Source organism: Tachyglossus aculeatus, chromosome 4, assembly GCF_015852505.1.
Source record: "Tachyglossus aculeatus isolate mTacAcu1 chromosome 4, mTacAcu1.pri, whole genome shotgun sequence".
NCBI classification, from domain to species: Eukaryota; Metazoa; Chordata; class Mammalia; order Monotremata; family Tachyglossidae; genus Tachyglossus; species Tachyglossus aculeatus.
Window position 1 is genome coordinate 131049275 of NC_052069.1, and position 14277 is coordinate 131063551.

The 14277-nt window shown below is 46.1% G+C and overlaps 1 protein-coding gene and 1 non-coding gene across 2 annotated transcripts; both read right to left on the bottom strand.

Annotated features, from left to right (window-relative positions):
* Positions 1 to 542: 542 nt before the first annotated feature.
* LOC119927156 (olfactory receptor 14I1-like) lies at positions 543 to 13410 on the bottom strand. The gene is made up of 5 exons (XM_038745695.1): positions 13357 to 13410; positions 11491 to 11903; positions 8416 to 8492; positions 719 to 869; positions 543 to 576 (listed from the first exon to the last, which is right to left on the bottom strand). Exons 1-5 carry the CDS (start codon positions 13408 to 13410, stop codon positions 543 to 545), a joined length of 729 nt encoding a protein of 242 aa, XP_038601623.1.
* On the bottom strand, positions 10317 to 10453 carry LOC119927897. The gene has a single exon (XR_005450863.1). It is a non-coding gene; the product is annotated as a small nucleolar RNA SNORA7 (small nucleolar RNA).
* Positions 13411 to 14277: the final 867 nt, after the last annotated feature.

A 14277-nucleotide genomic window follows, 5' to 3' on the forward strand; every position in this document is an offset into this window, starting at 1 on the left:
TATATGTTTGTACATAGTTATTACTCTATTTATTTATTCATTTATTTTACTTGTACATATCCATTCTATTTATTTTATTTTGTTAGTATGTTTGGTTTTGTTCTCTGTCTCCCCCCTTTTAGACTGTGAGCCCACTGTTGGGTAGGGACTGTCTCTATATGTTGCCAATTTGTACTTCCCAAGCGCTTAGTACAGTGCTCTGCACATAGTAAGCGCTCAATAAATACGATTGATGATGATGGTACAAGATAATCAGGTTAGGAACACTCCAGGTCCCACATGGGGCTCATATCTTAATCTCCATTTTATAGATGAAGTAACTGAGGAGCACAGATATTGTGACATGCCTAAGGTCACAGAGCAGATACGTGGCGGATCCAGGATTAGAACCCAGGTTCTCTGACTCCCAGGCCTGTGCTCTAACCACTAGACCACGCCATTTCTGCTTCTGCGTGAATGTATGTGTATATGTATATATGTAAGCCCACTGAAGTTTTATTTCAATTATACTGCACCATTTTTCCCTCACACTCATTCACAGGTCAGTGAGACACCGTCTGATAAATGAGAAAACACCTATTGAAAGGAAAACCACATTCCATTCTAGGCGAACATCTCCCTTCCCAGGATCTTCTCCAGGGCAGCCTTCATGTCCTTGTTCCTCAGGCTGTAGATGAGAGGGTTTAGCTCGGGAGGCACCACCGTGTAGGACACGGACACCAGCAGGTCCTGAAGTGAGAAAGCGTCAGAGAGCAGTTTCAGATAAGCAAAGGAACTGTTGGAGAAGAAGAAAGCCACGTTAAGGTGGTGGAGCACGCAGGTAGAGAAGGCTTTGGTCCAGCCTTCTGAGGACAGCATCCTCAGCATGGCTGAGAAGATGCAGACGTAAGAGATGATAACGGAGATGAAGCAGAAGGCAAGACATACAATGAGGGCTGAAATGCTTATCCCCACCATGATCAAGTCAGAGCCAGAGAGCTTCAGGAGCTGGGGGATACCACAGAATAATAATAATGATGGTATTTATTAAGCGCTTACTATGTGCAAAGCACTGTTCTAAACGCTGGGGAGGTTTCATGGTGATCAGGGTGTCCCACGGGGGGCTCACAGTCTTAATCCCCATTTTACAGATGAGGCTACTGAGGCACAGAGAAGTTAAGTGACTTTCCCAAAGTCACACAGCTGACAATTGGCGGAGCCGGGATTTGAACCTATGACCTCTGACTCCAAAGCCCGTGCTCATTCCACTGAGCCACGTTGCTTTTCTACAGAAGAAGAACTGGTGGATCTAATTGAACCTACAGAAGGGTAGAGAGAAGGTCACATCTGTTTCCATAAGTCCAGGAAGACACCCACTGAACCAGGAAGAAGCTGCTATCTTCCCACAAGCCCCTCGGCTTATGAAGGCCACACAGCAGAAGGAGAGTCATATGGCCACGTAGCAGTCCACGGACATCACTGTGAGCAAGGCCATTTCAGTAGATGCCAAAGAAATGAAGAAAAACACTTGGAGGACACAGCCCAGGAAAGAGATTTCTCTACGGTTAGTCAGGGAGTTGACAATGAATTTTGGGGCAGTGATGTAGATGTAACAGAGGTCGAGTATAAATGATAATAATAAACAATGTTCGTATTTGTTAAGTGCTTACTATGTGCCAAACACTGTTCTAAGCGCTGGGCTACATACAATCTAATCAGGTTGTCCCCGCAGGACTCATAGTGTTCATTCCCATTTTACAGATGAGGTAACCGAGGCACAGAGACGTTACATGACTTGCCCAAAGTCACACAGCTGACATACGGCGGAGCCTGGATCAGAACCCATGACTTCTGATTCCCAAGCCCGGGCTCTTTCCACTAAGCCACGATGGGTGCCTGAGGAAGAAATAAATGGGGGTGTGGAGTCGCTGGTTGAGGGCTGTGACGGCAACGATGAGGAGATTCCCCATCAAGGCCACAATGTAGACCAGGAGGAACTTCACAGCGTGGACCAGCTGCATCTCCCAAAACTCTGAGAACCCCAGAAGGATGAATTCCATCATGGTTGTGACGTTGGCCATTTTCTCCCCAGAGATATTTCAGGTATCCTGTGGGGACTCTGACAGTGAGAAATAAGAAGGAAAAGGCAATTTTCCACTACATTGTTCTGAGGCTGCTTGATACCTGATTTTTTATGGTATTTATTAAACGCTTATTATGTGTCAGATCCTGTATTAAGCCCCGGGGTAGATACAAGATAATCAGTTGGACACAATCCCTGTCATACATAGGGCTCACACTATTAATTCTCATTTTATGGCTGAGGTAACAGAGGCACAGATAAGTGCCCAAAACACTTATAAACGTAAGGAGAAAGTTTGTTCCTTATTGGAGAAAGCTTTTACTGTAAATTCAGGAGCATAACCCTATTCAGTTTGAGTCGGCTGTGGATGAAATGTTGAGGCTTTGATGATTGCGGTTTTTGTTAAGCACTTACTAAAAGTCAAGCTCTGTTCTAAGCACCGAAGTACATACAAGTTAATCAGGTTGGATACAGTCCACGTACAACATAAGACTCACAGTCTAAGTAGGGGACGGATGAGAGAACGGATAGTGCATCCCCATTTTACTGTTGAGGAACTGAAGTACGGAAAGTTTAAGTGACATTTCCCAGGTCAACACAGGAGGCAAGTGACAGAGCCATAATTAGAACCCGGGCTCATTGACTCCCAGGCCTATTTTCTTTCCACTAAGTCAGAGTACTTTGGCTCCTTCAGTTATGAAACAGAGAGAATCATGATTTTGTTGTATGCGCGATGTGGAATTAATGTGAAAGAAATGTATCTGAATACAAAGAAGTGGGTGAGTGAGTTGGGATAAAATCAGGAGTTCTTGGGAAACAAAGGTTCAGTGAAGAGTCTGAAATAGGATACAATAATAATAATAATAATGGCATTTGTTAAGCGCTTACTATGTGTGAAGCACTGTTCTAAGCGCTGGGGAGGGTGCAAGGTGATCAGGTTGTCCCACGTGGGGCTCACAGTCTTAATCCCCGTTTTACAGATGAGGGAACTGAGGCTCAGAGAAGTTAAGTGACGTGCCCAAGGTCACACAGCAGACATGTGGCAGAGCCGGGATTCGAACCCATGACCTCTGACTCCAAAGCCGGGGCTCTTTCCACTGAGCCACGCTGCTTCAGGAATTCCTAGGAACACCACAGTCAATGGAAGGTCTGATAATTTCTTCAGAGCACGCTGCCACTTGTAATGTCTGTTTGGGTCTAGAATAACAAAAGAAAGCAGCCCTGAGAAGCAGCCTTCACTTCATCCTAAGAAACCTGAATACGGTGCATTCACCTTTTTTCAATGGTATTTGTTAAGCGTTTACTACATGGCAGGCACTCTACTAAGTGCTGGGAATATAAAAGATAATTGGGTTGGACACCGTCACTATCCCTCAAGGGGCTCACAGTTTTATTCTCCATTTTACAGTTGGTGTAACTGTGGCAGAGAGAGAAACGACTTGCCCAAGGTCACACAGCAGACAAGTGGCAGAGCTGGAATTAGAATCCAGGTCCTTCTGCCTTCTAGGTCTGAACTCTAGCCTCTAGGCCACTCTGCTTTTCCCTGGCAATCCCTAGGGGGTGAAATAGTATGGCTTCCTCCTGTACTGTATAGCTGTTTTTTAAGGGTATTTGTTAGGTGTTTATTATGGATCAAACACTGTTCTAATAACTGGAGTAGGTAAAAGTCTGATCTAATTAAGCAAGTCTGATTAGTTAAGCGAATCTAATTAAACGTCTGATCTGTGAATGTGGGGCTCACAGTTGAAGGAGGAAAAACAGGTATTTAATCCCCATTTTACAGTTGAAGAAATTGAGGCACAGAGAATAAAGTGACTTTCCCAAAGTCACACAGCAAGCAAATGGCAGAGCCAAAATTAGAGCCTGGGTACTCTGACTCCAAGGCCCAAGCACTGTTCCAAGCGCTGGGGAAGTTACAAGGTGATCAGGTTGTCCCACGGGGGGCTCACAGTCTTAATCCCCATTTTACAGATGACACTAGGCCACTCTGCTTCTCGCAGTTGAACTGGGTTAATGTCTGTCTAGACTACAGCATCACTTACCCAGAGCTTGCCAACATCTATTCCTCCCTTCAGCATGGCTCCCAACCTTCATTATAATAATCGTGATAATCATCAATCAATTAAGCATTAAATCGTATTTATTGAGTGCTTATTGTGTGCAAAGCACTGTATTAAGTTCCTGGGAAGGCATTCTATCCTAATCCTCCTCGGCCTCTCAGCTGCCTTCGACACTGTGGATCTCCCCCTTCTCCTCAACACACTATCCAACCTTGGCTTCACAGACTCCGTCTTCTCCTGGTTCTCCTCTTATCTCTCTGACCGTTCATTCTCAGTCTCCATTGCGGGCTTCTCCTCCCCCTCCCATCCCATTACTTTAGGGGTTCCTTATGGGGGCAGTTATTGGTCTCCATCTGTTCTCTATCTACTTTCACTCCCTTGGTGAACTGACTTTCCCATCTCTGTTGACGGCACTACCATCCTTCCCGTCTCACAAGCCCGCAACCTTGGTGTCATCCTCGACTCTGCTCTCTCATTCACCCCTCACATCCAAGCCGTCACCAAAACCTGCCGGTCTCAGCTCCGCAACATTGCCAAGATCCGCCCTTTCCTCTCCATCCAAACTGCTACCCTGCTCATTCAAGCTCTCATCCTATCCCGTCTGGACTACTGCACCAGCCTTCTCTCTGATCTCCCATCCTCGTGTCTCTCTCCACTTCAATCCATACTTCATGCTGCTGCCCGGATTATCTTTGTCCAGAAAAGCTCTGGACATATTACTCCCCTCCTCAAAAACCTCCAATGGCAACCAATCAATCTGCGCATCAGGCAGAAACTCCTCACCCTGGGCTTCAAGGCTCTCCATCACCTCGCCCCCTCCTACCTCACCTCCCTTCTCTCCTTCTACTGCCCAGCCCGCACCCTCCGCTCCTCCACCACTAATCTCCTCACTGTACCTCGCTCTCGCCTGTCCCGCCATCGACCCCCGGCCCACGTCATCCCCCGGGCCTGGAATGCCCTCCCTCTGCCCATCCGCCAAGCTAGCTCTCTTCCTCCCTTCAAGGCCCTGCTGAGAGCTCACCTCCTCCAGGAGGCCTTCCCAGACTGAGCCCCTTCTTTCCTCTCCCCCCTCGTCCCCCTCTCCATCCCCCCGTCTTACCTCCTTCCCTTCCCCACAGCACCTGTATATATGTATATATGGTTGTACATATTTATTACTCTATTTATTTATTTATTTATTTTACTTGCACATTTCTATCCTACTTATTTTATTTTGTTGGTATGTTTGGTTCTGTTCTCTGTCTCCCCCTTTTAGACTGTGAGCCCACTGTTGGGTAGGGACTGTCTCTATGTGATGCCAATTTGTACTTCCCAAGCGCTTAGTACAGTGCTCTTCACATAGTAAGCGCTCAATAAATACGATTGATTGATTGATTAGCTCCCACGGCTTCAACTATCATCTTTACGCTGATGACACCCAAATCCTCATCTCTGCCCCTGCTCTTTCTCCCTCCTTCTAGGCTCGTATCTCCTCCTGCCTTCAGGACATCTGCATCTGTATTTGTGCCCGCCATGTAAAACTCAATATGTCCAAGACTGAACTCCTTATCTTCCCTCCCAAACTCTGCCCTCTGTCCATATTTTTTATGGTATATGTTAAGCACGTACTATGTGCGAGGTGCTATATTAAGCGCTGGGTAGATTCAAGCTAAACACAGTCCCTGGCCCACATGGGCTCACAGTCTTAATTCCCATTTTACAGTTGAGGTAATTGAGGCACAGAGAAGCCAAGTGACTCGTCCAAGGCACACAGCAGACAAGCATCAGAGCCGGTTTAGAACTCAGGTCCTTCTGGCTCCCACGTCCGGGCTCTTACCACTATGTCACACTGCTTCTCTGCTGTGGCCGCTAAACCCCACACCCAACCCTTTTCCTGATAACCTGACAACTGATAGAACAGCACATAGATTTCTCACGTACCGGTCATCAACTGAGATGTTAGGGATTCTACAGTCACTCCCTCGGTGAACTCATTTGCTTCCACGGATTCAACTATTATCTCTGAGCTGTTGACACCCAAATCTATATCTCTGCCTCTGCTCTCTCGCCCTCCCTCCAGGCTAGTATCTCCTCCTGCCTTCAAGACATCTCCATCTGAATGTTTGCCCGCCATCTAAAACTCAATACGTCCAAGACTGAACTCATTATCTTCCCTCCCAAACTCTGTCCTCTCCCTGACTTTTCTGTCACTGTAGACAGCACTACCATCCTTCCCGTCTCACAAGCCCACAACCTTGGTGTCACCCTTGACTCCGTTCTCTCGTTCACCCCTCACATCCAATCTGTCACCAAAACCTGCCGGTCTCACCTCTGCAACATCGCCAAGATCCGCCCTTTCCTCTGCATCCAAACTTCTTCCTTGCTTGTTCAATCTCTCATCCTATCCCGACTGGATAACTGCATGACCCTCCTTTCTGATCTACCATCTTCCTGTCTCTTCCCACTTCAGCCTATACTACACTCTACTGCCCGGATTATCTTTTTACAGAAACGCTCTGGACATGTCACTCCTCTCCTCAAAAATATCCAGTGGCTGCCTTTCAACCTACGAGTCAAGCAAAAACTCCTCACTCTGAGCTTCAAGGCTCGCTCCCTCCTACCTCACCTCCCTTCTCTCCTTCTACAGCCCAGTCCGCACCCTCCGCTCCTCTGCCGCTAATCTCCTCACTGTACCTCGTTCTCACCTGTCCCGCCGTCGGCTCCCAGCCCACGTCCTTCCCCTGGCCTGGAATGCCCTCCCTCCACATTTCCGCCAAGCTAGCTCTCTTCCTCCTTTCAAAGCCCTATGAGAGCTCACCTCCTGCAGTTACTCTTCCCAGACTGAGCCCCCTTTTTCCTCTTCTGCTCCCCATCGTCCCCGCCCTACCTCCTTCCCCTCCCCACAGCACTTATATGTATTTTAACAGATTAATTACTGTATTTATTTTACTTGTACTTATTTACTATTCTATTTATTTTGTTAATGATGTACATATAGCGATAATTCTATTTATTCTGACTATTTTGACACTTGTCTACATGTTTTGTTTTGTTGTCTATCTCCCCCTTCTGGACTGTGAGCCCGTTGTTGAATAGGGACCGTCTCTATGTGTTGCCTACTTGCACTTCCCAAGCGCTTATTACAGTGCTCTGCACAGTACGCTCTCAATAAATACGATTGAATGAATGAATGAATACAAATGCAGCAATAAAGTGAGACAATCCCTGCCCACAACGAGTCACAGTCTGGGGGGCGGGGGCGGCGAGAGACAGACATCAATAGAAGTAAACAGACATCAATATAAATAAATGAAATTACAGATATATAGATGATATCAAATGATACTAGCGCTATTATGGAGAACCTTCTGCAGTGCTCTGCACACAGTAAGCTCTCAATAAATACGATTGAATGAATGAATGAATGACAAACTTGTCCCTACCCTAGCGCTTATATCAGTGCTGAAAACATAGTAAGTGCTTAACAAATGTAGTAGCAATAATAATAGTACTAATAATAATAATGATCGGGGCTGGATGAAGCACTGATGATATTTCATATCATCTTACATATGCCTATGCCTTCAATACTGTGCCTAACTGGTCCTTTCTCTGATGCTCCTCTGGTGCTATCCTTCTCACTTCTCCTCGATCTCGCCTATCTCGCTGCCCACCCCTCACCCATGTCCTGCTTCTGGCCTGGAATGGCTTCCCTCCTCATATCTGACAATTACTCTCCCCCCTTCAAAGTCTGATCGAAGGCACATCTCCTCCAAAAGGCCTTCCCTGACTAAACCCTCCTTTCCTCTTCTCCCACTCCCTTCTGTCACCTTGACTCACTACCTTCATTCACCCCCTCCCAGCCCCACAGCACTTACGTATATAGCTGCAATTTATTTATTTATTTTAATTCCTGTCTCCCCTTCTAATAATAATTGTGGTATTTGTTAAGCGCTTACTTTATGCCAGGCACTGTACTAAGAGCTGGGGTGGATACAAGCAAATCAGGTTGGACGTAGTCCCTGTCCACATGGAGCTCACAGTCTTAATCTCCATTTTACAGTTGAGAAAACTGAGGCCCAGAGAAGTGAAATTACTTGCCCAAGGTCACACAGCAGACATGTGGCAGAGCCAGGCTTAGATCCCACAATCTTCTGATTCTCAGGCCAGTGCTCTATCCACTACGCCATGCTGTAAGCTTGTTGTGGGCGGAGAATGTGACTGTTTGTTGTTATACTGTACTCTCCCAAGAGCTTAGTGCAGTACTCTGCACACGGTAAGTGCTCCCCTAGTACTACTGACTGATTAACTGACTTCCAGAGCCATGGCATTCCCAGAGAAAGGTTCCTACAATGCCTACTTTTCCTACTTCCAGCCTCCAGATCACAGTTCTGCACCAGAAAACAGCCAAAGGTGAATTTACCCCGCACTATGTGCAGACGTCTGCAGATTTAGAAAACAGGTAACAGCGATGAGTCTACCAACTCTGGTGTATTTTACTCTCCCAAGTGTTTAGTACAGTGCTCTCCATAGAGCAAGCAGTCAGCATAGAATAAGCACTCAATAAATACCATTGATTGATTAATTGACTAATTCCTCTGGACCATAAGGTCCTGGTGGGGAGGGAACGAGTCTGCCAACTGTACCGTATTTAACTCTCCCAAGAGTTTAGTACGGTGGTTTCCACACAATAGTGCCTTAATAAACGGCAATGATTTATTAATTGGGTCCTTCTTTTACCAGTCAATGGGTCCCTTCCCTGCCTACTAGCCCAGTGGTCCCAACTGAAAAATAAGGAAAATGGATATGGAAGCTGAAAATGGATTTAAGCCTCTGGTGCAGGAGGGTTGAAATTCCATGGAAATGGAGGCCATTTTCTTCCATTCTCTTAATATTAATTCATTCATTCAATCGTATTTATTGAGCGCTTACTGTGTGCAGAGCACTGTACTACGCGCTTGGGAAGTACAAGTCGGCAACACATAGAGATGGTCCCTACCCAACACTGGGCTCACGGTCTAGAAGGGGGAGACAGACAACAAAACAAAACATACTAACAAAATGAAATAAATAGATTAAATATGTACAAATAAAAAATGAATAAATAGAGTAATAAATATGTACAAACATTCATACATATATACAGGTGCGGTGGAGAGGGGAAGGAGGCAAGGCGGGGGGATGGGGAGGGGTGAAGGGGGAGAGGAAGGAAGGGGATCAGTCTGGGAAGGCCTCCTGGAGGAGGTGAGCTCTCAGTAGGGCTTTGAACGGAGGAAGAGAGCTGGCTTGGCGGATGTGCGGAGGGAGGGCATTCCAGGCCAGGGGGATGACGTGGGCCGGGGGTCGACGGCGGGACAGACGAGAACAAGGCACGGTGAGGAGATTAGTGGCAGAGGAGCGGAGGGTGCGGGCCGGGCTGTAGAAGGAGAGAAGGTAGGTGAGGTAGGAGAGGGCGAGGTGATGGAGAGTCTTGAAGCCGAGGGTGAGGAGTTTTTGTCTGATGCGTAGGTTGATTGGTAGCCACTGGAGATTTTTGAGGAGGGTAGTAACATGCCCAGAGCGTTTCTGCACAAAGATCACATCAAAACACTGCTCCAGGTTACGGATCAATCTCTGTCCTTGGTCTTTGAAGCTCACTGAATGAGTAGACTGAGTAATTGATGATCAGACCTATTTCATGGTGTTTTCTGAGACTGCTGTCACAGTGTTCCCTGAAGAACAGATAGGGGAATTCAGAGCCTAATAAATCCCATTGGACAGGACAGCGGAATCGTTTTTTTCTGCACCCTGCATTCGGGGAACTTTGAAAATATGAGAAAGAAAAAAGCACGATGATATTAAGTGCCAGGGGTTCGGTTAGACAGCAATGCCTAGTCAGGACAAAAAGAGGATAGAAAGTATAACATTCATCCAGGATTTTCTCAGACATTTGATTCCATCACATTGTGGTATCATATGAATAAACCCTTATATTTAGTTGCTTTCCTTGTCTTGTCTTTTGCCATCGAGTCAGTTCAGACCCATAGCGATGCCACGGACACATCTTTCCCACAACCCCCCTATCTCCATCTGCAATCGTTCTGGTAGTATATCCATAGAGCCTTCTTGGTAAAAATGTGGAAGTGGTTTACCATTGGCTCCTTCCACGAAATAAATTTGGGTCTCCACCCTCGACTCTCCCCCATGCTGCTGCTACCCAGCATGGGTGAGTTTTGACTTGTAGCAGATTGCCTTCCACTCACTAGCCACTGCCCAAGCTATGAATAGAATGGGTAGGCCTCTGCTTGATTCTCCCTCCTGTAGCCGAGACTGGTAGAGTACTGAAACTCTCCAGGTGCGACACTGAGAGGGGTTGCTACCCTTACCTGTAATTTATTTTAATGTCTATATTCCCCATTAGGCTGTGAGCTACCAGAGGGCAGGTACGTTGTCTACCAACTGAACTGCACTGTATTCTCCCAAGCACACAGTACGTGCTCGGTGACTACCATCTATTGATTGACTGATTCCTCTAGACTGCCAGCTCCCTGAGGTCAGGGATTGGGTTTTCCAACTTTATTGTTCTATACTCTCTCAAGTGCTAAATAAGTGCTCTGCACACAATAAGCACTCCTTAAGTACCATTGATTGATTGAACGATTCCTCTAGACTACAAACCCCTTGAGGGTAGGGGTTGTATCTTCCAATTCCAATGTACTGTGCTCTCTCATGTGCTTAGTACAGTGCTCTGCATACAGTAAGTGTTCAGTAGGTATCATTGATTGCTTAGCTGCTTCATCAGGGCTGAGCAACTTCACCACACACTGCTGCCTCCCCTACAATCTAAAGGACTAATGAAAGAGCAAACAGTGGGACAATGTCCCACATAACAACCTTCCCAGACTGGCCTTCAGCTCTCTGTTCCTGAGGCTGTAGATGATAGTGCTTGTGGCTGGAGGCACTATGGAATAGAACATGGACAGAAACAAATCCATCCCTGAAGGACCATTTGACTTAGAGTTTAGATGGGAAAAGGCCCCCATGGAGAGGAAAAGAGAAATGACGACCAGGTGGGGCAGACAGGTGGAGAAGGCATTGGACCGGCCCTCCACCGACAGCATCGTCAGTACGACGGGTAAGATAAAGATGCAAAAGATTATGATGGAAACGAAGCAAAGGAAGGAGAGGCTTGCAGTAGAGGTTGTGACTTTGACTTCTCTAAGGATCACAGTGGAGTCAGCTTGGGCCAGAAGGTGAAGAGAATCACAGAAAAAATGTTGGATCACATTGGATCCATAGAAGGACTCTGGGAAGGTGGTTGCCGCTTGAATGAGGCCAGAGAGGCCCCCGCTGAGCCAGGACGTGGCTGCCATCTTTCCACAAGCCCCTCTGTTCATGACGACCTCGTACAACAAGGGGGGGCAGATGGCAACATAGCAGTCGTGGGACACCACAATGAGCAAGATCATTTCAGTGGATGCCAAAGATATAACGGAGAAAAATTGTAAAACACATCCCAGGAAAGAGATGGATCTGTTGTTAGTCAGGGAGCTGATGACGGACTTGGGGACAGTGACGAAGCGGAGGCAGAGGTCGATGAGGGCCTGGTTGCTGAAGAGGAAATACATGGAGATGTGGAGGCACTTATCCCGGGCAGTGACGGTGACAATGAAGAGATTCTCTGTCAGGTCCACCGGGTAGACCAGGAGGAACAATGCAGAATGGAACATCTGCAGCTCCCAAACCTCCAAGAACCCCAGGAGGAGGAATTCCGACCCCGTTGTGATGTTGAACATTACCTCTCCAGTGATGCTGTGGGTACCCTGGGGAATAAGAGATTGGAAAATTAGAATGGAAAGGCACGCTTTTCCATATCAATTCTGGAGTTACCGGGAGCTGAAGAAACTGAGAATGTTCATTCCCTCGGAGAACACTGCACTTGTCCTAACAATAATAATGATAAGTAATTGTGGTATTTGTAAGTGCTTTCTATGTGCCAAACACTTTACTAAGTCCTGCGGTAGATAGAAGATAATCAGGTTCCACAAAAGGTTCACAGTCTAAGTAGGAGGGAGAATAGGTGTTTAATTCCCATTTTGCTGATGAGAGAATGGAGGCACAGAGAAGTAAGGTGACTTGGCCTAAGTTAGCCAGCAGACAAATGATGAAGCCGGAATTAGAACCCAGGTCCCCTGAGTCCCAGACACTGGATCTTTCCACTACACCACGCTGCTTCTCTCTTATCCTATTGCCTTTAGACTGAAAGCTTCTTGTGGGCTGCAAGTGTGTCAACCAACTCTGCTGTATTGTCCTCTCCCAAGAGCTTAGTACAGTGCTCCACTCACAGTAAGCGCTCAGGAAATACCAATGATTGTGCATCCAGTCACTGATATTCACTTCTCTAGTTCTAAATATGTGTATGTCACCCTTGTGAACTACAGTACAAGACTTTTTGGGCAGAGAACATTTCCATTCATTCAATCAGGTATTTATTGAGCACTTATTATGCAAAGAGCACTGAACTAAGTGTTGGGGAGTGCAAAATACCAGAGTTGAGAGACACATTCCCTGCCCACAAAGAGTTTACCGTCCATATGTGTGATTTGTAGAGAATGATCTATTCACTTTTGCTATCAAAGGGCAAACATGTTAGTTGGGAATCTCACAGAATACTCAGATTAGGTCAGATGAGTAGAGAGAAATAATTGTAGTATTTTTAAAGAACTTACTATTTGTCAAGCACTATTTTAAACTCTGGGGAAGATACAAGGTAGTAATATCAGATTATTTTTTACAGTGTTTGTTAAGCACTTACAATTTTCCAGTCACTGTACTATGATCTGGGTTAGATACAAGCTACTCAGATTGGACCCAATCTATATCCCACATGGGGCTCACGGTATTAATTCCCATTTTACAGGTGAGGTAACAGGCACAAAGAATATAAGTGACTTGCCCAAAGACACACAGAAGACAAGTGGTAGAGCTGGGAGTAGAACCTAGATCCCGGCACTCCCAGGACCATGCTCTATCCATTGGCCATGCTGATTCCGAACAAGATAATCTGGTCCCACATGGGTTTACGGACTACACAGGAGGAATAACAAGCATTGAATCCCCATTTTTCCAAATGAGGTAACTGAGGAACAGAGAAGTTATGTGATTTGCTCAAGTTTACCAAGCAGGCATATGGATTAGAACCCAGACCCTCTGACCCCCAGGACCATGTTCTTTCCACTAAACTACGCTGCTCCTCATAACTCCTGGAGTTCCTACAAACTCATGCCTGTAGCACAAACGGTCTTCCTTGGAACAGAGAGTTCTGAGCATGTCTGTTAGGATCCTGAACGAGGAAAGAAATTAATATTGAGCAGCAGTCTTGGGCTCACCCAGAGGGACCCAGTATGTGCACATTCAAGTGATGCAGTGTGGCTCAGTGGAAAGAACAGGGGCTTGGGAGTCAGAGGTCAGGGGTTCTAATCCCAGCTCTGCCCATATCTGCCATGTGACCTTGGGCAAGTCTCTTAACTTCTCTGAGCCTCAGTTACCTCATCTGTAAAATGGGGATAAAGACTGTGAGCCCCACGTGGGACAACCTGATCACCTTGTATTGCCCCAGCACTTAGAACATTGCTTCACACATAGTAAACACTTAACAAATGACATAATAATTATTATTAATCCTGTCTCTGACACTGTCTTCTGTGTGACCGTTGGTAAGTCACTTCACTTCTCTGGGCATCAGTTACTTTATCTGTAAAATGGGGTTTGAGACTGTGAGCTCCACGAGGGACAGAGACTGTGTCCAAACAGATTTGCTCGTATTCATTCATTCATTAAATCGTATTTATTGAGCGCTTACTGTGTGCAAAGCACTGTACTAAGTGCTTGGTAAGTACAAGTTGGCAACATATAGAGACAGCCCAACAATGGGCTCACAGTATAGAAGGGGGAGACAGATAACAAAACAAAACATGTGGACAGGTGTCAAGTCATCAGAATCAACCCCAGTGCTTAGTACACTGCACGGCACATAGTAAATGCTCAAGAAATACCACAGTTATTATCATTGTTATTCACTCATTCTCTTGCAGCTCAGGAGGGTGAAGCAACCTCATTGTCTCTGCTTCTTACCATATTTGTCATTCGAACTAAGCTAACACCTTGTTCAGTGTGCATAGGAGCATAGCCTAATGG